Source organism: Trifolium pratense, linkage group LG5, assembly GCF_020283565.1.
Source record: "Trifolium pratense cultivar HEN17-A07 linkage group LG5, ARS_RC_1.1, whole genome shotgun sequence".
NCBI lineage: Eukaryota > Viridiplantae > Streptophyta > Magnoliopsida > Fabales > Fabaceae > Trifolium > Trifolium pratense.
This window is the reverse complement of record NC_060063.1, coordinates 48,256,354-48,278,220: the sequence shown is the minus strand read 5'-3', so window position 1 is coordinate 48,278,220 and position 21,867 is coordinate 48,256,354. Positions and strand designations below refer to the sequence as shown.

The window sequence follows — 21,867 nt, the reverse complement described above, 5'->3', positions numbered from 1 at the left end:
CTCCATTTTTGACAGTACTCTTTGATACTCTGTTTCTAAAATAAAATGAGAAAAATTATGATAGGAATCCAAAATGTTTGTTTAAGATTAATAAAAATAATTTAAGACAAACGCCGCCACAATCTAATAATTTTTTACTCAAACCAAATTAATTCATTTATTTCTATTTTTTATATGTTCACAATACAATTCATAGGTAATAAAGTCACTGTAATTACTATTTATTTTTTTATGTATAAAATTCATACAAAAATTACTTTTGTGAAAAAAGTTTGATTAATTTTGTTCAGGACTTGACGAAGACTATACTAGATCGGCCACTCCAGTCATTATCATTATAGTAGACCACAACATAGGCGCTGCAGGCGCATTGCAATAGGTCGATTGACCACTCAGAGTCGTTGGATCAAGAACTTTTGACAATCTTATTTCACATGTCCTCGAGGACATCACTTTTGTGTATACGGTTGTGTGGTGGAGATCACATCCACGCTGGTATTATAGTAGGTAAACTTAAAGGAGAAAGGGGGATTATTTTAAGTTTTGTTGACTTACTACATGATGATTATGTTAAAAAAAAGATAGAAGCCGCAATATTTGTTTTTTTACGAGTTTTCTTACTAGATGTTATGAGATTTTTGGACCTAGAATTCATAATTTTCTACTCAAAAGCCTTTCACTCATGGTCTATGGCCATATATGCAATATTCTAACCCTAAATTCTCACATTTACGATGCATTTTTATAAGCGGTTTTTAATAAGTTTAAAAATAGTTCAATTTAAACTAGCAGTTCAATTAATATTGCATGTACTTACTATACAAAAGACATTAAAATGCAAAATTCACCCCTCCAAATAAATAAAGAAAAATATTAACATATATCATAAGGGCACATGTTAAGAAGATAAATATAAAAATATTCTCTTAAAAATAGTGTGTTCAATTTTCTGAACATTAAATATTAAATGCTAACTTTTTATATTTAGGTATCTTATCATGTGTTTTTATAGCGATGTTAACATGAGACATAAATAAATCTAAGAACAAGAGTACAAATACAAGTCCAAATAAATGTCACAATTGCACAATAGTACAAATACAAATAGGGTCATGCTAAACAGTGCCCCTGGGGCACTAGTTAAGTATACTAAAAAAGGAAACAAATGATAAAGTTAATGATGAGAGAGAATAACTTTTCACATCATTAAAACATTGAATGCACAATTTACGAGATAAAACTTCTATATTTGTATCCTTAACTAGTGCCCGGGGGCACTATTTAGCATTTTCCATACAAATATGATGTCGGTAATCTCATCCATCCATCGATGAGATGAACCCCTTAGGGCCTAGACTAGAGAGTGTAACCTTACGTGTCATTCTTTCCGTGACTTTCATATTCCAATTGTGTCACAATCGGGTCACATAAAAAATTTCCATTATTCTCTTTTTCCTCTTCACCCATTTTCCCCGGATATCCTTTCATTTCCGATTCAGAGTTTGTTGCGCGAAACAAAAAAAAAACCATTTTCTTATTCAATAAAAAAAAAAAAATCAAATCTAGGGTTCACAATTTCGATTTCAATTTCAATTTTCATCTCTCTCTTCCCCTTTTACTTTTCCTTTCCTTTCTCATAATTTTTCTCCTCTCTTTGTTTTAGATCACCACAATCCCTCGTATCCATCGATCAATTCGTTCTGAAACATGATCTTATTTTCTCGGGAAAATTCCGCTTTCGATTTTATCTATCAACCTCTTTTTCCTTGTTCCAGTTGTTGTTGTTGTAGAATTCCATTTTCTTAGGGTTTCTATAATCGATTGAATCGTGATCCCCAAATTTCAATTTGGGACAATTCGTTTTTTTTGTTATTATTTCGGTAATTTTCGTTATCGTAATAGAATCGTGGATAGGAATATAGGAGAATACGATAGGTGTTGGTAACTCTTTGTGAATTAGGTTTATTTGTGAATATATATAATTGTGTATCTGTTTTGGGAGTGAGTTATGCATATAGAGGAATTGAAGGGAAGTGAGGTTGTTGGAGAAGGTGGAGAGGAAGGTGGATGGAGCTTTGTTGGTTCTGATACGAAAAGGGTTTTGGTTGGAGCAGGCGCACGAGCGCTATTCTATCCTACGCTTGTTTATAATGTTGTTAGGAATAGGCTTCAGGCTGAATTTCGATGGTGGGATAAAATTGATGAGGTATGGTTTCACATGTTTGAGTTTTACCGTATATAATTTGGGTGATTTTGATTGGTAATGCTATTACTTTTGTTCTTTGTTGTTTTTTAATTATGTGGATGAATGATTGTTACATGTTGTTATCGTGCGCGGATCATTGTTGGATAGTTTTGTTTCTCTTGGATTTGTTTGTTTTGACTTTGGCATTTGGATGTTTTTATGCATTGCCATATTCAGTGAATGCACCTTGCATGTTTGTGTGTGATATTATCTGCATATCGAGGGAAAAGGCTGCTTGTACTTGCCGATTTTGAATGTTATTTGATATTTATACCTTTGATTGAACCCTTTACCATTGAGGAAATACAATGCAAAAAAAAGGTGTTTTGAGCTGATAATGCATCATTTGTGGACCGGACAATTAAAAAAGACGGCCATGAATGATAAAATGGTTACTATACTATATGATAAAAGGGAAGAACTATGATTTATTTTGATTACAATTTGTATGCTCTTGTTTTTATTTCAACATTTTCTTCAAGCAAAGTTTTTTTTTCTCGTTTTTTAATGTGTTGCTTCACCCGCTGTTGACCGACAACTTTCAGACCCAACGTGTGTATGTTGAAAATAGTTTCTCTATATAAAAGAATTTACACATCCCATTACAGATTTTCAATATACCGAAAGATGATTTTTTGTTGAATTCAATTCTTTTATTAATATAATTCAAACAAATTTCACAAAATAACTCATTTTTAAACAAAATGAATTGTTCTAGTTTTGAATTTCCAACAGTGTTGATTATAATACAGGATTTATTTGGGTTTTAATTGGAAACAGAAATTCTAATTTACACTGTGGTATGTTGATCAATATAGAATATATTACCTTTAAATCTACAGTGATTTTGTTTTATGATAGTAAGTATACTGATTATATTTTATCTTTCTGAATTTTGCTATTAAGAATGACTTTGCTGCATGATCTGCTAATAGTTTATTTTAAATTCATTAATTTAAGAAGCAATGAAAGAATGTTTGGTTCATTTTGTTGCTATCATCTATCTGTTATCCATGTCCACGCGTGGTTTGTGTTTTTTGTCGCCAATGACAATATCATTAATGGAAAAGGGGTTTTGGGCTGATATTGGATACATATTCCCTTTTAATGTTCAACGACGTCTCCTTAATTCATGTTTTTATTTGATGATGTATTGAAATTTTCTTCTATTGTTTGGGAATTAAGATTGTCCCGAATCTGACACACTTAATTTTCAGTTCGTATTGTTAGGTGCCGTTCCATTTCCTATTGATGTTCCTCGCTTGAAGGATCTTGGTGTTCGTGGGGTCATCACATTGAATGAGTCATATGAGACTTTAGTTCCAACCACATTATATTATGTGAGTATTCAGCATATTCCTGGTTTTGGCTGTTTTACTTTTAATTGTTTTGAGGGTTGATTTAAATTATTGTTTATCACCTGCTTTCTAGCTTAATGCTTTTTTGAATACTAGATTTCTTTTATTACCTAAAGGATGGGGGTTGTGTTATGTTCTCTCTATAGCATCTTGGGTGTTTTCATGATAAATTTCATGCATTCTTAAATATACTCGATGTCATAGTTTCTTGTTTGAATTTGGCAGGCCCATGGAATTGATCATCTGGTGATTCCTACTAGAGATTACTGTTTTGCTCCACCACTAAATGACATCTGCCGTGCTGTTGATTTCATACATAGTGAGTACTATGCAAGTTGATTTGTGCTAGTATCAGAATGTTGGCATGTGCAAGTTTCTTTGTCTATGGGGAAAATGATTATTGATGATGAAACTATCTATAAAAAATGTTGCATAGTTGTTTTAACGATGCCCAAGAGTATGTAGAAGTTGCAAAATGCATAGCAACGTTTCTCATTAAAATTTAGTTATTATGCTGATTTGTAACTGTATTTTTTACTACCTCTGGGCAAAACTAATAATAGAACTCAGAAAAAAATCCATAATGAGTATGTAGAACTTATAAAATTCATCTACATATAGGCTTGTACTAACTGTGCTTGTTATAATTTAGTTACTATACATTTGTTTGTAATTATTGACTTTTCTCCCTATTTTCGATTCTTTTGATGAAGAAAATGCATTGTCTGGACGCACTACATATGTCCACTGCAAAGCCGGACGGGGTCGCAGCACAACTATTGTTATTTGTTATCTGGTTGGTTCCCAAACTTAAGAGAGTAGAAATATCAAAATAGGAAAAGATAAGAAGTCAGTACTGTGATTTTCTTATTGTTCTTACATTATGATCTTTTTGGTGTAGGTGCACCACAAACTGATGTCACCTGATGCTGCATATGAATATGTGAAGTCAATTCGGCCCAGGGTGCTTCTAGCTTCCTCTCAGTGGCAAGTAAGTGTGAAGCTTGTAATTGTTTTTTATTATTACTACTATTAAGTTTTCGAGTTATTACAGCTCCAGTTTACCTATCATATTTTTTGGTTAGTTCGTTGTTGAAAATAAACGGAATTCATATTTACTATGATTTAACCGTACAGTATACCCTTTCTGAAAGGGAATCCCCAATTTTAGAAGTCCATCAATAAATTTCTTTTGATGTGTGTTAGGAAAATAATAATTAATGGTGATGGTTATTGGTTAATATTCATTCATTTAATTGTTGAAATTTCAGGCTGTCCAGGAATACTACCGCCACCTTATTGTGAGGAGAGCTGTTGGTTTTGCACCTGCAGCTGATCTATTTGTAAAAGCTCCCGAGTTTTCAGCAGTTTCACGAGATCTTGTAAAGTTTGATGACAATTCTGTAGTTGTGGTAACAGAACAAGATCTTGAAGGATACGACCCAAGTTGTCAATCAGAAACCATGACAAGTGAAATATGGGCTGATTTAAGCGTTGTTTACCGTGTGCGGGTTGCTGGACAGGCAGCATTGGCTAGAATATCCTGCCTTTGGCTGCGATATGGTGCCGACCAGAAGATATCTGCTGAAAAACTGAGCAGGGAAAGCAGTTGCTCAATCAGAACTAATCACTTGGGCGGAATTAGCGTTGATATCCATGTGTACTGAAAAAAAAAGCAGCCTGAGTTGCCTCCTCTTGGACAAGTTTCCCGGTGTTGTGCCCAAATAATAAACCATATATGATGTATGACGGGGCTTAATACATAACTCGTGTTTTTCCTCTGTATATACCACTACTTTGCTCATTTGAAAGCAAATGATGAGTGTCATACAAGTCAATAAATCTATGTGCTTCTATATTGTGCTAATTAATAAATGAGTTAGTTTTTCTGGGAAATTACATCAAAGTAGATGAAAGCAAACCCATTGCTCATAAAATGTAAATACAAGCATGTGGTTGCCGTTAATGTTGGTTTAACGGCAACCACTGCCAGTGTCGAATCCAAGGCAGTCTGTAAAATTAACCATCTATAATGGGCGTGCACGTTTTGACAGGCCAAAGTTTCAGTTTAAGCATGCAATTTTCACTTATGAAATAACAATCCCAATAAAATGCTCCTGATGCATTTCTTCCTGACTAATATTGCTATCATAAATATAATATAGTTATTTTGTTTGTCCATTCCTAAGATTTGGCACACCATTTAATCTTTGATTTTACAATGACTTCTTTACACCATTATTTTATCAATTATTTTTACACTCATCAATGAAAAAATGGGATAAATGAATGATTGAGTCAAATGACGCCAAGTATATTTAAAACTTATTTGATAAAGCTATTTCTTAGTTTTCTTATTCATATAATATCTTAAATGATATTTATATAAATAACAATGGAGTAGAAATTAATAATGCCTTAGAAATAGTGTGGTTTTAGATTGTCAAATTTGATATATTGTATTAGCCCGTAATGTTTTTATTTATTATTTTTGTGTCTTAGCCAAGTTTTCGTGTCTTAGCCTTCTGGTTTCAATTTTTCAAGGAAAAATGGTCTTAGTAATATTTAGTTCAATTAAGTGATAAGTAATTTTTTTTTTGTTTGATAATAGTGATAAGTAAAATCTTATCAACAACTTGATGTATTTAATTCATTAATCAAGAAAAAGACTTTTCTTAAAAAAAAAAAAATCAAGAAAAAGACTTTGAGTACATTTATAGAAGTTACTTATTAGAACTATTAGAGGCCATCACTAATAGTCTTTTACGGTGTACCCTTACTCATAAAAAAGTTATTTTGTAGTGCTGCTCACCGGCTCATATATCACCTTTGTGAGTGGAAATAAAATGTCAGCTTATGCATGTGAGAAAAGGGCTCACATTTATAGATCAAGGTACTATGCCTATTAATTAAAGAAGAAATTATAGTGAGTTTATTAGAATGACTAAAGCAAGAAGAGTTGATGAGAGTGTTACATAATATAGTTATTATTAATTAATAGTAAGGGTAGTTTAGACTTTTTTATTTTCCAATTTCTCTAGTATATATATATTCTTATTGTAAGACTATGCATTTAAGCTTTCTCAATTGTAATGAAACGTTAGGCGCTTTTTATCTTGTCTCTTTGTATTTCTCTTCTCTTAACATGATATCTAGAGCAAAGCTTGATCCGCCTTAAATCTTTTGTTGCTTCCGCTTTGAGTTCTCAATAGTTTGAGAATATGTTTGGTCTGCTCTTTGATGATTAGTGGTCTGGTTAGTTCTCTTGATTTGTTGTTTTCTTAGTTATTTGGTTGATTTGATTAGAAGCTTGTGGTTGAATTAGGTCCAGTTGCAACATTTTTTCATTCTATGAGATTGTACGTTTTGTTTTTTTCTATGGGTCATGTTTGTCGTTTCAGTGTAGTGCTTGTTATGTTGTTTTTGTGCTTCGTACTTGTCTATGGGGTATGTTTTGCGAGCTTGTGAATTGTGTCGGTGGGGACTTTAGGCTTTTGTCTTATTGATTTAAGTGTTGTTCGGTTCTATTTCTTGTTTTTCCATTTTGATTCCCATGTACGTGGAATTATGTTTGATTGGATTGCTTAGATTGGTTTTGTTTGTTTGGTGTGTTAAGTTAGTGCTTACAAGGTGTTTGTGAAAAGTTCACATTGATGGAAGATTTGAATTTTTGGCTACGACTCCTCTCTTTTGATTGTTTCTTCTTTGTTGTTGGTTTCTTTCTTTAATTGGTCTTTAGTGTAATTCTTCTTCCTAGTTTACTTGGTTCATTCTATTAGTTTCTGGTCAATATTTGATTTCTATTGGTTGGTCATATTTGGATTGTGAGTGCTATTGATATAAAGAGTATTCCACACAATTTTTGTTGTTTCGGTGTTATGGTGAACTTGTGAGGCAAAGTACTGTGTGTAGGGTTTATGGTTTGTGAAGTAAGGTTGTTAATAGTACTTTTTATTTGGTGTGTGAGAGGCACGGTGGTAGGCTTTTGGAAATTTTGGGTGAATTGTTGGGTAAAAAAAAAACAAAAGGTGTATGGTGGTTTGCTGAAAGTTCAAGCAGAGCTGCCAATTCTGTTTCGGTTTGCAACTTATGTTTGCTGCCTGGTTGTATTTCATATGTCGACGGTGTTGATTGTTGTTGATGCAATTTGAAGGTAAAAGCATTGTATGAGTTGTTGTCTCTATGCTTTGATATTGGTTCTTCAATTTGTCTTGGTTTGGTTTTGTTCGATTTAGTTTAATTTGGTTTTGTTTGGTTTGATTTGATTTGGTTCTGTTTGATTGGTCTTCTCTCTGTCAATTCATTTGTTTGATTACTTCTCTCTGATGATTTCTTCTGTCTGATAGTTTCTCCCGTTTGCTTCTTTCCGATGATTCCTCTTTTTTTGTTGCTCCTCTCTTTGTTGGCTCTTCTGTTTGAAGTTTCTCTCTCTTTGACGATTTCTCTCTTTTGTCTGGATGATTCTCTCTAATGGTTTCTTTTCTGCCTGAATGCTTCTCTGTGAGTTTGACTGTCTCCCCCTATTGATTCTTTTGATTGGTTGATCTCCTTCTCCCTGTTGAATTCTTCTGATTGATTGCACTTCTCCCCCTATTGATTCTTCTAATTGCATTGCACTTCCCCCTATTGATTCTTCTTGTTTATTGCACTTCTCCCTATCGATTCTTCTGTTTGGTTGCTTCTCTTTGCCTGTTCGTCGATTCTTTTGTTTGGTTCTCTCTATTGGTTTGGTTCTGGTTAGGTTGGACTGTATTGGATGATGAATTGGTTAGATTTGGTTTGCCTCTATCTGATGATCTATTTAGATGCTTCTATTTGATGGTTTCTCTCTCGGATGGTTACTCACTTTGGTTGCTTCTCTTAGCTGGTTACGTTATTAGTTTGGTTGGTTTATTTTCAGGGTTAATTTGTAACAAGTTTAAAACTTAGTAAGCTTTAACTTGATGGGTAGTATTTTAAGTTTATATTATTGATTTTATTTTTTTTTCGTTTGTTGTTCGACAAACTCTCGATGCTTCCTATTGTTGCATCGTGAGTTTGAGTGGAGATGTTAGATAATATAGTTATTAATAGTTAATAGTAATGGTAGTTTAGACTTTTCCATTTCCCTATTTGTCTAGTATATATATTCTTATTGTAAGACTATACATTTAAGCTTTCTCAATTGTAACGAAATTCTAGGCATTTTTTATCTTGTCTCTTTGTATTTCTCTTCTCTTAACAGAGAGAAGGTGTGAGAATTGCAAGCGAAAATAGAAGTGTGAATTTATAGAAGATTGAATGGAGGGGTGTAGTGTAGTAATATTGGTGCGTGAATATCAATTCCTTAAAATGCCTAGACTCCTTTAAGTTTGAGAGAATGCCATATTTAGCCAAAGTTAAATCAGTCCTCTTCAAATTCAATGTGATGCTGACAAGGTGACTCATTCCTTACCAATGGTGACTCTGAAGACCATTAATCTGATGGTCCAAATCACATGATAATTTAAATTTTATATTGGAAAAACCTTGATTTATATCTCATTCTTCCATAATCAAATTGATAATATTGGTATAAACCTATAAAAATATTAGAAACTTAAACTAACTTAAACTTACACATTATAAAATTCCTTAAAAGTATTTTGTTATAAGTTTGCTAAAAATTTACATTCATATTTCCATGCAAGAAGTAGTCAGTGTTATAAGTTTTTTACTAGAGATTTTTTTTTATGCCATTCATAACTTCATTAATTTGATTTTTTCCCCTTGATATTCTGTTGGATTGAAATCTTTATAATTTATAATTTTATTTTATTATCGATGCTCTAATTTATTTAAATTTTAACTTTATTATTTTCTTTCCAACTAGACAATTATATTAATTCATTCATTCAATTAAATGAAGATATTATATCGAATAAAATTATTACATATCTAAGTTCGCTAAAAATTAAAGCCTATTGTTTTTACTAGATACATACATAGTTAGAGCTGGGTATGCGGGCTAGCCCGCCCCGTTTAACCCGCCCCGCATAAGCCCGTATATTAAACGGGGTGAACAAGCCCTTCATCAAATATAAACGAGTTTTAAAATTAAGTCCGAGTTCGGTCCGCGTAAGCCCGCGGGTTAAACGGTTAACCCGCGGACTATTACAAAAAAAAACTTTTTTCAAAATAATAAACAAAATTAGTAAAATATTGATATAATAAAAGCTAAAAAAAACTATATTATTAATAATTTTATGTTATAACTTGAACTAACAAATAAAAATAAATAAAGTTTGTGATATATCATTGAGTTTATTTATCTTCTCTTTGAAAATAATGCAACTAAAATCAAATTCAACTCGTTTTTATCGTAATTATTTCTCCACACATACTTCAAATCCATAAAATAAACCCAGATGATATTGAATAAGAACTTTAACTTGTTCAAAATATAAAAAAGAAATTTAATAGTCCAAACCAATATTAAAAGTACAACCAAAAATCTAATACCACCAACCGATTCAAAAACAAAACAGTAATGTATATAATTAACTAAATGAAAACTGAAGGAAAATAGTCACTCCTGCTCGATGCCTCCATTGTAACACTTGAATTGGATCATGATGTTTTGTGTTGTTGTTGTCCACGTGAGTAAAAATAGGAGTGTGTTATTGCTTTTTATAATTAGGTTTAGACTTCTTTTTTTTTTGTTAAAAGTGTTGGATTTGGATATGGACCAAATTATTTATAAATGGTAAATTTTGTAATTAATTACATATATAAAAAAAGAATGCGGGCCACGGGCTAACCCGCAAACCCGCGGATTTAACCCGCATAACCCGCGGTTTTAACGGTCCAACCCACACGGGCAAAAATATAAACGGGCCAAAAAAAAATGGTCTTAAGACCGCGCGGGCTGCGGGTTAAACGGGTTGGCCCGCGGACCTTGGTCCGTATACCCAGCTCTGTACATAGTACATACAAAGAAACATTTGCCAATGCTTAAACCAATGGACCAAACTTATGTACAGTTTCATATACACAGTTCTTACTGTACTAGATACACGGAGGTTATTATTTTTATATAAAAACAGTTTTCTTTTATTTTTTAAATTAAAAAATATAAAAAAACTACCTTTTTGTGAAAACATGCATCTATCTTGAGACTCTGTCTCTTCATATGTTGCATTTATTACATCTGTTGTCATGGCCAATATAGGCATAACCACCAGATATATGCATAACTTCTTCAGATCCTCCATTTCAGATGATCCATTTCAGGCATTTGAATATCCATGAAGCACACATCAAACTGATTAATCAAAGAAATTACAATCGTCGTCTTGCATGATTTTTCAAGACTCATGAGTTGAACAATTATAGAGAGATCGGGTGAAGAAGAACAAAAAGAAGTGAAATTGATGGATCCAAATCTCAATCTGAGAAGAGAATTAGTAGAGAGAGAGAGAGAGCCGCCACAGAAATTGGTTAAGGCCAAGTAGCTAGGAAAGATTCGCGTCTTTTCATGAGCATATTGATTGGTTTCTATTACAAACACGTATACATAACTTTTAAATCCCTCAGATGCTTTTTTTCCTGATCTTAGCAATGATATGAGTGGAAAGAAATATTCATATCTGCCTTTGATTGATATAAAGTGCTTAACTAACTAACACATGCAAAGTTTGAAGAAAAAAGAGAATGTGTGTTTAGATGCAGACCTGATATGTATATTGTATTTGTACTACATGATGTAATGTATACGGACAAATGAAAAGGGGTAGATGGAGTCCAATGAAAAGTACCTACAAACCAGATAATTCCATTTCCGGTGCAAATATATGATATGATATTGTAATCATTTAAATCTTTATCTGTCGTTCAAACTTGAAACGTGTCCGTATTCAGAGATGTTGTGTATGATGTCAAGACACTAGAATACAGAATATCGAGAGTAATGTCAAGACATCGTAAATAACACAAGTTATTTGTTAACTCAGTCCGGTGTAACGTCACATACTCTGGAGGCATCCAAGTCAGGAAGGAAATCCACGGTAATAATATAAGCTTGAGAAGCCCTATGTAAACAACCTCAGGTTTACTGACTTCGCACCTAATCACTACCAGTACTATCTTTTCAGGCTTATATGCTAGGAGAAATTGAAAAACATTACATAATCAGAATATAAACTTAGATTTTAATTATTTTTATTTTGTTTTCACCACTAGTTTAATCTGATTCGGGGGTCAGTTCTGTGGTTACAGTCATAGTTTTATGGAATTTTTTTTTTTTATTACAAACATGTAGAAGTATTCAGAGTGTAAATTTTATGGAAAAAAAAAAAAGACCACCAAAATGCACATTCAATATCTCTACAAAATCAGATTCTGCATATGAGAACAATTTTGTTTGTACTTGAACAAGCCACTACATTTTGAAGCATACAAACAGGAGATTTACAACACAGACTATTGTCTTTGTAATACAAAACATGTTTTTGGATCTCCAAATATTCCAATCGAGAAAACTTGTTACACTGTGCGAACTAATATCGCTGAGATACAGTTGAAGGAAAAAAGAATAAATATTATTAATAATTAATAATAATCACAATTAAAGTAACAAGCGAAAAATCATTGGAGAGCTATTGGTTTTTCCTTTATAAAGGAGACGTCGTTATTCTGTTGATTTAGCAAATGGTGTTTGGAATCTTCGTCGTCACTATCACTTGATGCAGAAATGTCGTCGGATTCTGATCCCTCTTCTTCAGCTGCAATGACAGATGTTAACCAAAATTGCTTCCTTGTAATCTAAAAAAATATATAATTCCATACAGCAAAGATAGTAGACATTTCATAATATGCTATGTGCCACTCATTAGATTTTTCCTTCTGAGACTGAGACAACCAATAAATCAATTTGAAAGATACAAGATTGTAATAAAACTTATATAGTTGTCTTCATTCATAGCTTACCGGGATGTGCGATATTATCAGGTTCGTGTCTAACAGCTTCAACCTGAAGGCTTTCTGGCAGAAGACAATTGCAAAAAGAACCTGAAATTTCAAATTGCTTTTGATCAGCTTAAAATTACACTAGTATATGCAATCACAAGCTTCAGAGCCTGTTTGGATTGAATTATTCGAGTTTATATCTTGGCATAAGCACTATTAGACTGTTTGAGAAAACTTATTAAAACAACTTATGACATGTCCATAACTTATTTTCATAAGCTCTTCACAATAGCTTATGAAAACAGTTTATACGAAAACAATTTGATCAGCTTATAGAAATAGCTTATACAACAGAACTTATATAATTGCTTATGCTATAAGTGCTTAATTAAATTGTTTTACCAAATAGGGACTGAGAATGGAAGGAAACACACAAACACACACTTGTGCATATTGCATTACATACACAATACACAGAGAGAAAGAGAGTCCTCACCAACACGAGCCAACCGATTTACCCACGCAGGAATAGGCTTTCCAGTTAGCTGTTGGCAAACTTCATCTGTAAAATGGTTGCAATTCTTAGCTATCAGGTGGTACGAGTCTCCATGATATTTCGCTGAAAGGCGCTCAATGAAAGAACGGAATTGTGAATAAGACATGTCGGTGGTGCCTAACATTAACGTGCGTCTGAAGATAAAGCCAGGACAACTTCTAGGTTCCACCTCAAATACTCCACTTGTTGAGTATTCATGTGCTCCAAAGCCATATTCCATGCCATGCACTATTCATTAAAAGTGAAAACCATGAAATTATTACTTCATACCAGTGCTATCGATTGTGAATGGCGGACCATGGTGGAAAGCTATAAATCCACCATTTGAGCCACCATATACACAATCACCATCCTTTCACAAATAGCCCATGGCAACTGTCAAAATATCTCCCAGCACTATCCGCCATGGCCGATATTTGACAAAACTGCTTCATACTAATGAAGCCCAATGTGGTCATACAGGATTCCCTTTTATATCTTTTCACATTAATAAAGTAAATGAAAATTCATTGTGTTTTGGAATGACAAACAAAATGAGTCAACCAGAAAAACATACCAACAAGGCAAATGCTTAATACAGCATAATACTCTGGCCTTGTCAAATCAGCTTAGAAGTTTTCAGTAAAACAAAAAGTGCACAACAAATACCTATAAAATAAAAGCCCTAAAACCAGTTTGTATGAGATATTTTTATTCAGAACCCACAAAATTGTCAATCATCCATATCTTGATAATGCAAAATGCATACTAGCAGCAAGACAAGATTCATAATCCCAGAGGGGAAAAAAAAAACAGAAGTAGCGAGTGTGCAAGGTTTCTATATTATTAACTAGCTTAAGACAGAGGGGTATGTCTAGGGTGAGCTACCATAACAGGTGTCTCACCCGTGAAGCAACAATATCAGCCTCTGGATAAATTATTAAATAGTTAAACGGTTGTGATTTTACAAAAGAAGTAGTCACATAAAAAAATCTTATATTTTGAAACAAGTCCTTTGTGGCATCTACAGCTCACCCCGAGACCTACAACCACGGCACCCTAAACGTTGCTGAGAGACAGGGTAAATGATGAAAATGATAGTAGATTAAGATACTTTACCAGACGCTATTAAAATATATAGTGAATTAGTATTAATCTTCCAAAATGATCATTGCAAAGGAGCCAAATATTGAATAATATTTCATATTTGATTCTGCTCTTACACCAATCAATATGAAAAAAAAATCCTATTTCCACCACCAACTAGTATCCTCTAGAGGCATAGAACTACAAAAACCTCGATGAATAATGAGCGGATGACCAACTATATGATAATCTATTCTCAAACCATTTTTCTCAACAGACCAACACACACAAAAACTTCATTAATATAAAGGTCAAATGCATTCAGGGATCCTTTAAGTTTTTCAGGTAACAAATAGATCCTTTTAAGTCTTTAATTTATTGCACTGTTACCCTTCCAGATATCCTATATTTACAAAAACACTGACGTGAACATTAATTTTGATGTTAACCATGATGAATTTGAGGCTCAATCTGATGTGAACCATGAGGCTCAAACAATTGAGGCCCAACTGGAAGAAAGGTAACGATGCAACAAATTAGAAACTTAAAAGACCGATTTGTTAACTAAAAAATTTAAAGACCTATTTGTTGCCCAAAAAACTTAAGGACCTAACTATTACAAACGCGAAACTTAAAGATTCATGGATGCATTTGAGCTAATATAAATGATAACAATGTTGTATTGAATTACAAATCCATTTTTTGTCTCTCATCTCTACTTGTCAATGATAAAACATTTCATTTTCATCATAATGTCGTAAAGCAATTTAATACCAGTAAAACCAAAATATAATTCTCTTATGACACCAAGATCAAAACTAAAAACATGTTTTCAAGGAATTGAGTACAAGGATCAATGAAACAAACCTTCGATACCCGAATGAAAGATCCCAACACCGAACACGTAAAGATAATTATTTGCAGGCGTAAGATCATAGACATTAAGATAAACCATAGCATTAGTCTTTTTCTCGCCTTCTTGCACCCTTTCCAAGGTAGAACTCCTTGGTAAAGATGGCATTGTGTATGATTTCCTCCCTTTCTTTCCAATTCTTCAATTATACTCCAAAAATCACAATCCCATTCTTTTTGGCATCACCTACAAACAATATAGTATATCATTAATTTCAAAAAAGTAAAAAAAAAAAAAAAAAACCCATTTACAATTATACAGTTTAGAACAAAAGGGTATATTAAAAATCCAAAATTTTCATCTGGGGTTGATTGAAATCATTGCAATTTATTATGATATAATGGGGTTTTACAGATAAAATTACCGAACAGTAATTAGAAAGAAAGATGGATCATGATGATGATGATGATAGAGAGAAGAAGAAGAAGAAAGAGAGAAACTTACGATGGGAGAATAGGGAGGGAAGAAGAAGAAGAGAGGAAAGGAATTAGAAATTGGGGTGGAAAGTTGAAGAAGAACAAACGTAAGGTTAAAATCAGATATAAATTAATCTCTTTTTTGCTATGCCTTTTGGGTGTTCTTCATCGCCACATTTTCTTTATTTTTTCTTTCTTCTTTAAAAAGTAACTACACTTTTTTTAATTTATTTTTATTCAATCATCAATATTTTCCCCTAAAATTGTAAAATAAAAAGAAGGAGACACTTCAGCCCCTAAAATTTATGAATACATGCAAAAACTCTTTTTGAATTATGTCAAAATGGACACTTGATTTTTTGTCAATTTTTTTGTTTGTTATAAAGAGGCTGAAATTTGGTCAAAAAAGTTTTAACCGATATAGTGTTAAAATAGTTTACACCATTAGTTAATCATAATTGTTAAATTATAATATTTTTTTGGCCAGTAAGCTAGTGGTTAGAAAATCCACCTTAAAGGTGAATAAGTGGAGCGCCTTGAGTTCGAACCTGAGCTCGTGCATATATAGTGCGATATCCTTACCAACTGAGCGAAGCTCATGGAAACAATTATAATAAATATTTAACTATAACTATTATGTTCTTTTAATTTTTTGTGAGCAAATATCTTCAATCAATAAAAGTTATACAAAATGTTTTAAAAGATAAAATAAAATATAAAGGTTATATAAATAAACTAATAAGGAGAGTATATAACCTATAAAATTCGATATATTAATCTTTACGGTAGGGAGATATTCATTTTAAAAAAATTATACAAATAATTGCTTTTTTCATGTTTAATAACAACTACATTATTATACTAGCAATCATAGTGTCGAGTATAATTATTGTTTATTCAATATAGTAATTGGCTTTGATGTTAATTGGACCAAAAGAAATGTAAAAATAATTACTAGCCTTTATATAATAAAGCATGAAAGTTTTTCATGAAAAGAAAAAAGCACATTTGTAAAGCTACATCTTGTTCAACAATAGGGAAATAAGAAAGAAAAAGTGTCCGTCCAAATGGAATGGACCACCAATTTTCGTCTTAATATTTTTTTTTTTGTTTATAATGAGTCGATAATCGATCCCAGAACTTATAACATATTATCCAAATCTCTCATCACTAGACCAAACTTAGTGGTTTTCGTCTTAAATCTTATAATATGCGGAAACTCACATGGCGTGTGCGTTCTTTTTCTCTGCTTGTGAGAACATGCCGACACACACCTCCTACAATACAAGTTCTACGTCAATTTAATTTGACTCCTAATTTACTGCCATATGTCTGAATGAATAATACTTACTCCATGCAAGTCAATAACCGTCACAAACAATTCTTTTTCTCGTATTTTCTGCGTATAGTAAAGACTAATCACTCGAATTTTATGGAATCCAAATGAGCAACAAATCCCGATAGAGATCAAACACGGATCTAAGTTACAATAGACATGCATTATTTCATCTAAATATTTTTAGGTAACTGTCACAAACATTAATTTGGATGGACTTAAGTTTAGATCCGAATTTCTCTGTTTTCTACGTTTGGATGGACTCGTTTTGATTATTAATAGTAGTATAAGTTTAATACAAGAAACCATACTTCATCCTCTCTTTAGTTCTTATTATAAAAAAAATTTAGTTTTTAGGTTTATTAAATGATTGATGCGTCTTTTTTTTTACACCAAATGATTGATGCGTTTTATTTATCATAGACCAAATCAATCATTCAATAAATACTACAAGAAATATGATTAATAATTTTTTCCCCTCTCGACACAAAACACTAAATAGACATACAAGAGTTAGATCCGGATTTACTGCTATCAAATAATGACGCAGTTTCACGCAGTAATCAATTGTGACCATTGATTTGAGATCGGATAATTTTAAATTTAAAATAATTTCAACTGCCAATTAAAGATCAGACGTTCAAGTTAAAGCATCCTGATGTAACCTTGGAAAATCTGATCCCTATTAGAGTCCCACATTATATGGTGTTAGCTAGATGTTGAAAAAAACAAACAAAATAAAGGCTTTATAAATGAAGCTTAACAAAAAAAAAAGGCTTTATAAATGAAAAACAAGCTCCAAAACTTTATTGTATTATTTTATTTTTAACTAAAATCCAATGCTTAGTTGTTGAAAACAAAATTGGAGTTTTAGACTCTTCTAATGAAAGTGATCATATAGATAGCGAGAGAGATATTGATGAAAAATATCTTTGCAATTGCTTTCACAATATCAGGACCAAACTTGAAGTGTCCTTGTTGAGGCACAACAACAATTTTAGTTGATAATATTACGATTTTTCCTTCATAGAAATTGCACTATTAGAAATTTTAGTTGATAATATCACTATTAGAAATTGCACCTTTAGTGACTGATTTTATGGTCGTTATAGCATGAATATCGGTCGTTATTTTGTTTAGTGACTGAATTGGAGGCCACTTTTTATCGGCCGAAAACCTACATGTGGAGACCTTTTAAGGTGGCTGCCACCATTACTAGCATCCTTTTCACCCATCAAACATATGAAGACATATTTTGTCTTTGCAGCCACGGACAGAGACATGACACCGGACACGACACAGATATTGACAAGTTGACACCGATAATAATTTGAGAAAATGACATAATTTAGTGTAATCATAAGTGTTGGTGTTGTATCAGTGTCCGATACAGACGCGTGTCCGACACCGGGACTCGACTAATCTGAGAAGTGTCTGTGCTTTATTATCTATTGGTTATCTTTGACCCTTGTTTTCTTATCAGTCTTTATGTAATGGTGTATGATTTTGGTGTATAATAGACCAACTTATTATAAAAATTTGATATGTTATAACATTATAACTCTGCCAATGTGGAACATGTGCAATGTTCCCTCATGTTATTGATATTAACATTAACATTTATATACATTTGGAAATAAAACTACACATAATTATATGTTACATATTCTACCGGATATATATGTTGTGGTTAGCTCAGTTTTCAGATTTTAGAGTCTTAATTATTTTCCAACACAGTTATCATCTTCAATGACATTGTAATATAGAGAAGAAATTTTGCCATCAAACTTGGAAACTACTTGATGAGTTGATAGGCCACAATAACGTTTTCCAAGACGAGCAATGAAGATATCTACAATCTTCTTGAACATGGAATCTTCTTGTATAAGTGGTTGCTCTACAAACTCAACCAGTGGCATCCATTTTGCTGCTTCAATTTCAAGATCATCCACTGTGATCTTAGATGACAGTGGTCTTAGCATACATATGAAGAACAAATCTGATTTCTCAAAGGCCACATTGTGTACATGCCTACAATTCATCATCAACTTCATCAGAATCAAAAACTATATATTGTGTAGCATTCTATGATCATACTAGATTCTAAAATCTAAATAGGCAATTAGAACTTTTGTCAAACCTATACGAACACAAACACGTGTTTCTATCTAACATGTGTTAATTTATGCAATTATGTCATTTTCTCAGATTATTATCAGTGTTGACGTGTTGAGTGCCTGTGTTTGTGACAGTACTTCAATGATTGGTGCTGTTACCTGAATGCTATCACTTCAATAAACTCTGTATCAATCTGCACCATTAAAGCAGCTAGCATTAAAAGAAAGTCTTCATTTTAAGCAATTGAAACTTATCAAGCAAGTCTTGTGAATAAGTTCAATATAAATTAAGAAACAGCAGAGGAATAGTATAGTATCTCAAAGTTACATTACATCAAATAAACTTACCCCAGTTTCTTCCTTCACTTCTCTTACAGCTCCTGTGTATATCTCCTCTGCCTGATAGAATTCAACATAATTACATTACATGAATGAAAGTACAATTCAACATTATCTTTAGTTTAGGTTTTGTTAGGTGCGGTTCAGGGCTAATCTTGTAAACTGAACCGCATTATTTAAACACAATTGGCCGAACTCCATTATTAAATATCACACGCTCTATGTTTGAAATTTTCATATTTGTTTAGCTTTGAACCAAGGTTTCTGTTCTAACATCTTTCTATTTCGTTTATCGAGCATTTAGGAAAATTACGGGATGCATACATACCTCATGAATGAAACCAGTTGGTATTTTCCAAAGGCCAAGAGTTGCAGGAGAACAATGTTTCTCTTGCACCACAAGCACCTTTACAAAGAGATTATACAGATGTTACTCTCATGAATCAAATTAGATAAGAACTATTATGAAATCATGTAGAAGAAGAATTGCAGAAAAGTTTAATAGCTTGAAACAGTTCCTTGCAAAGCTTTTGCAGAATACAATGCTATGTTAATAATGTTAGTTATAGATAGAAATAATCATACTTCATTGTTGTCATTGATGACAAATCCTCCAATTCCTACTTGATGTGATGCATTTGCTGGAAGCATGCAAGGTCCATCAGGAATCCAGTATGTTAACATCACATATCCTGGCTCTGCATGGTGGTATTGGAACCCTTCCTGAGACGAAAATGAGTTTAGTTACCTAATACGTTCAACAACTCTTCAACTAATGAAAACAAAAGGTTGAAATACATAAAGACAGAAAATTTCCTAGAAGATTTTATCAAATTTGCTGGTCTTTTTGTGGATTTTTCATTGAGTTAATTATGTGAACGTCGAGGGCATGCTCAAGAGTGAGTAACGCCCTTTGAGAGGGGTTGAACTTTTTTCCCCCAAGAGCGTGTGATTATGTAGTACTGACACTTCAAATTGAAGATGTATCCAGTGCCCGATAGATGCCAGTGTCAGACCCCAGCACGACATTCAATTACTTCCATTTTCTCAAATTATTATCAGTGTTGACCTCTCTGTGTCGTCTCTAGTATTCATGTTTGTATTAGTGATTTGTAGGTGTGTGTGTGATTTAGGTGTGAAATTCTTATTAGTAGACATGTAGAATGTTAAATTACCTTGACAGCAATTGGAACAAGATCAGATTGTTCTAAAGGCAACTTAAGCCAAACTCCTTTCTTTCCCTACAAAACCTCATCAAATCTAAGTTTTTCAATATACAAGATTATGCTTTCACAAGGATAATAATCCACATGTAGAGATTATTTTACCTTTTTCTTCCAGTGAGAAAGAGATAAACAAAGCATGGATGCAAAGGCATATGTATTATGTGGTAACCTATTTGGATCAATTAAAACCCCTCCATACTCATCATCAAAAGCATCAAGTATAAGATTTCTATAATACAAGCTTGAAGTTGAACCATTCATTCCATTAATACAATAAGAATTGGTTTTAGCTTCAAAATCATCTGAACCAACTGAATATATGACAGCTTTATCTGTCAAACAAGAATCATCTGAGGCACTATAAGTCTTAAGAAACAACCCTGAAAATTAAACATAAGAAACCATTAAACACATGTTCCACATTCCTTTAACATTTCATTTTAGTTTTAATCGAAGAAAGGGCGTTAAATTCGAAACCTGACTGAAACAATCATTGATCAGGGTCAACAAAAAAAGACCAAATTAACCATGACTTTTAAATTTCATGCAAAAACACACAAGAAAAGGTTAAAGAAATACAGAAAACTATGAGAATCTATTTGTTTTGTTAGTTACCTCTATGGAACTTGAATTGTGTAGAGTATCTAACTCCAAATTTGTGCCTAAAATTTGAGAACAAAGTGGATGAAAATTTTCCAACTTCAAATGTGGACAGAGAATTGGAAGAGAAAGATTTCAGCTCCATCTTAATCACTGCTCAGAATCCACACACACTGACACTGTTAGCCACAATTTCTCTGTCCAATGAGAGATCACAATAAAGATATATACAAATATATTTTGAGGGTAGAATATATGAGAATCTTCACTAAAATCAATGCAACCTTAGTATATATCGAACTATATAGTATTATATATACTAACTAGAGAAACATCATGGTCATGTGATTCATGATTTCTTAGTGTACTATGTGTTTCCAATAAATCATATAGTAATATGGTTTTGAGTTAAGAAGCTTGATAATCCAATTAGGCACAAGCAAATTATAGGTGCTATGCTATATGGATCACACGTAGGGACAAGATATGTTAAATCACGAGTAGTGGCAAATGTTGGAAACTATCTTTAAAACTAGTGGTTCATAATAGGTGATGTGTGATCATGACAAAAAATCATCCGGAAGATACTTAAAGAAAAATGCCAAATTGGAAAGTTGAGTCTCTTTCATTTTCATCAATTATTATGATGTACTCCCTCCTGCTTTATTTATAAGCAAAAGTTGCTTTTTAGATTAATTGAAAAACTAATGTATTTAGCTTATATTTAAGTTAGATATATTAGTTTTTCAATGAATCTAAAAAGCAATTTTT

At 32.6% G+C, this 21,867-nt stretch overlaps 3 protein-coding genes across 3 annotated transcripts; 1 reads left to right on the top strand and 2 right to left on the bottom strand.

The window, feature by feature from the left end:
- The first annotated feature begins 1,331 nt into the window (after nucleotides 1-1,331).
- Nucleotides 1,332-5,470, top strand: LOC123884398 (phosphatidylglycerophosphate phosphatase PTPMT2-like). Its single transcript, XM_045933484.1, has 6 exons — nucleotides 1,332-2,206; nucleotides 3,463-3,585; nucleotides 3,829-3,922; nucleotides 4,317-4,399; nucleotides 4,505-4,594; nucleotides 4,875-5,470. The coding sequence occupies exons 1-6, from the start codon at nucleotides 2,009-2,011 to the stop codon at nucleotides 5,268-5,270; spliced, it is 984 nt and encodes a 327-aa protein (XP_045789440.1). The 5' UTR covers nucleotides 1,332-2,008; the 3' UTR covers nucleotides 5,271-5,470.
- A 6,473-nt stretch (nucleotides 5,471-11,943) lies between these two features.
- On the bottom strand, nucleotides 11,944-15,776 carry LOC123885421 (deSI-like protein At4g17486). The gene is made up of 5 exons (XM_045934704.1): nucleotides 15,507-15,776; nucleotides 15,017-15,248; nucleotides 13,025-13,312; nucleotides 12,550-12,630; nucleotides 11,944-12,344 (listed from the first exon to the last, which is right to left on the bottom strand). Exons 2-5 carry the CDS (start codon nucleotides 15,168-15,170, stop codon nucleotides 12,208-12,210), a joined length of 660 nt encoding a protein of 219 aa, XP_045790660.1. The 5' UTR covers nucleotides 15,171-15,248; nucleotides 15,507-15,776; the 3' UTR covers nucleotides 11,944-12,207.
- Nucleotides 15,777-18,376: 2,600 nt separating this feature from the next.
- Nucleotides 18,377-21,633, bottom strand: LOC123884444 (nudix hydrolase 8). Its single transcript, XM_045933541.1, has 8 exons — nucleotides 21,112-21,633; nucleotides 20,599-20,876; nucleotides 20,446-20,511; nucleotides 19,856-19,993; nucleotides 19,599-19,676; nucleotides 19,280-19,330; nucleotides 19,091-19,125; nucleotides 18,377-18,845 (listed from the first exon to the last, which is right to left on the bottom strand). The coding sequence occupies exons 1-8, from the start codon at nucleotides 21,239-21,241 to the stop codon at nucleotides 18,536-18,538; spliced, it is 1,086 nt and encodes a 361-aa protein (XP_045789497.1). The 5' UTR covers nucleotides 21,242-21,633; the 3' UTR covers nucleotides 18,377-18,535.
- Between the last annotated feature and the right edge of the window lie 234 nt (nucleotides 21,634-21,867).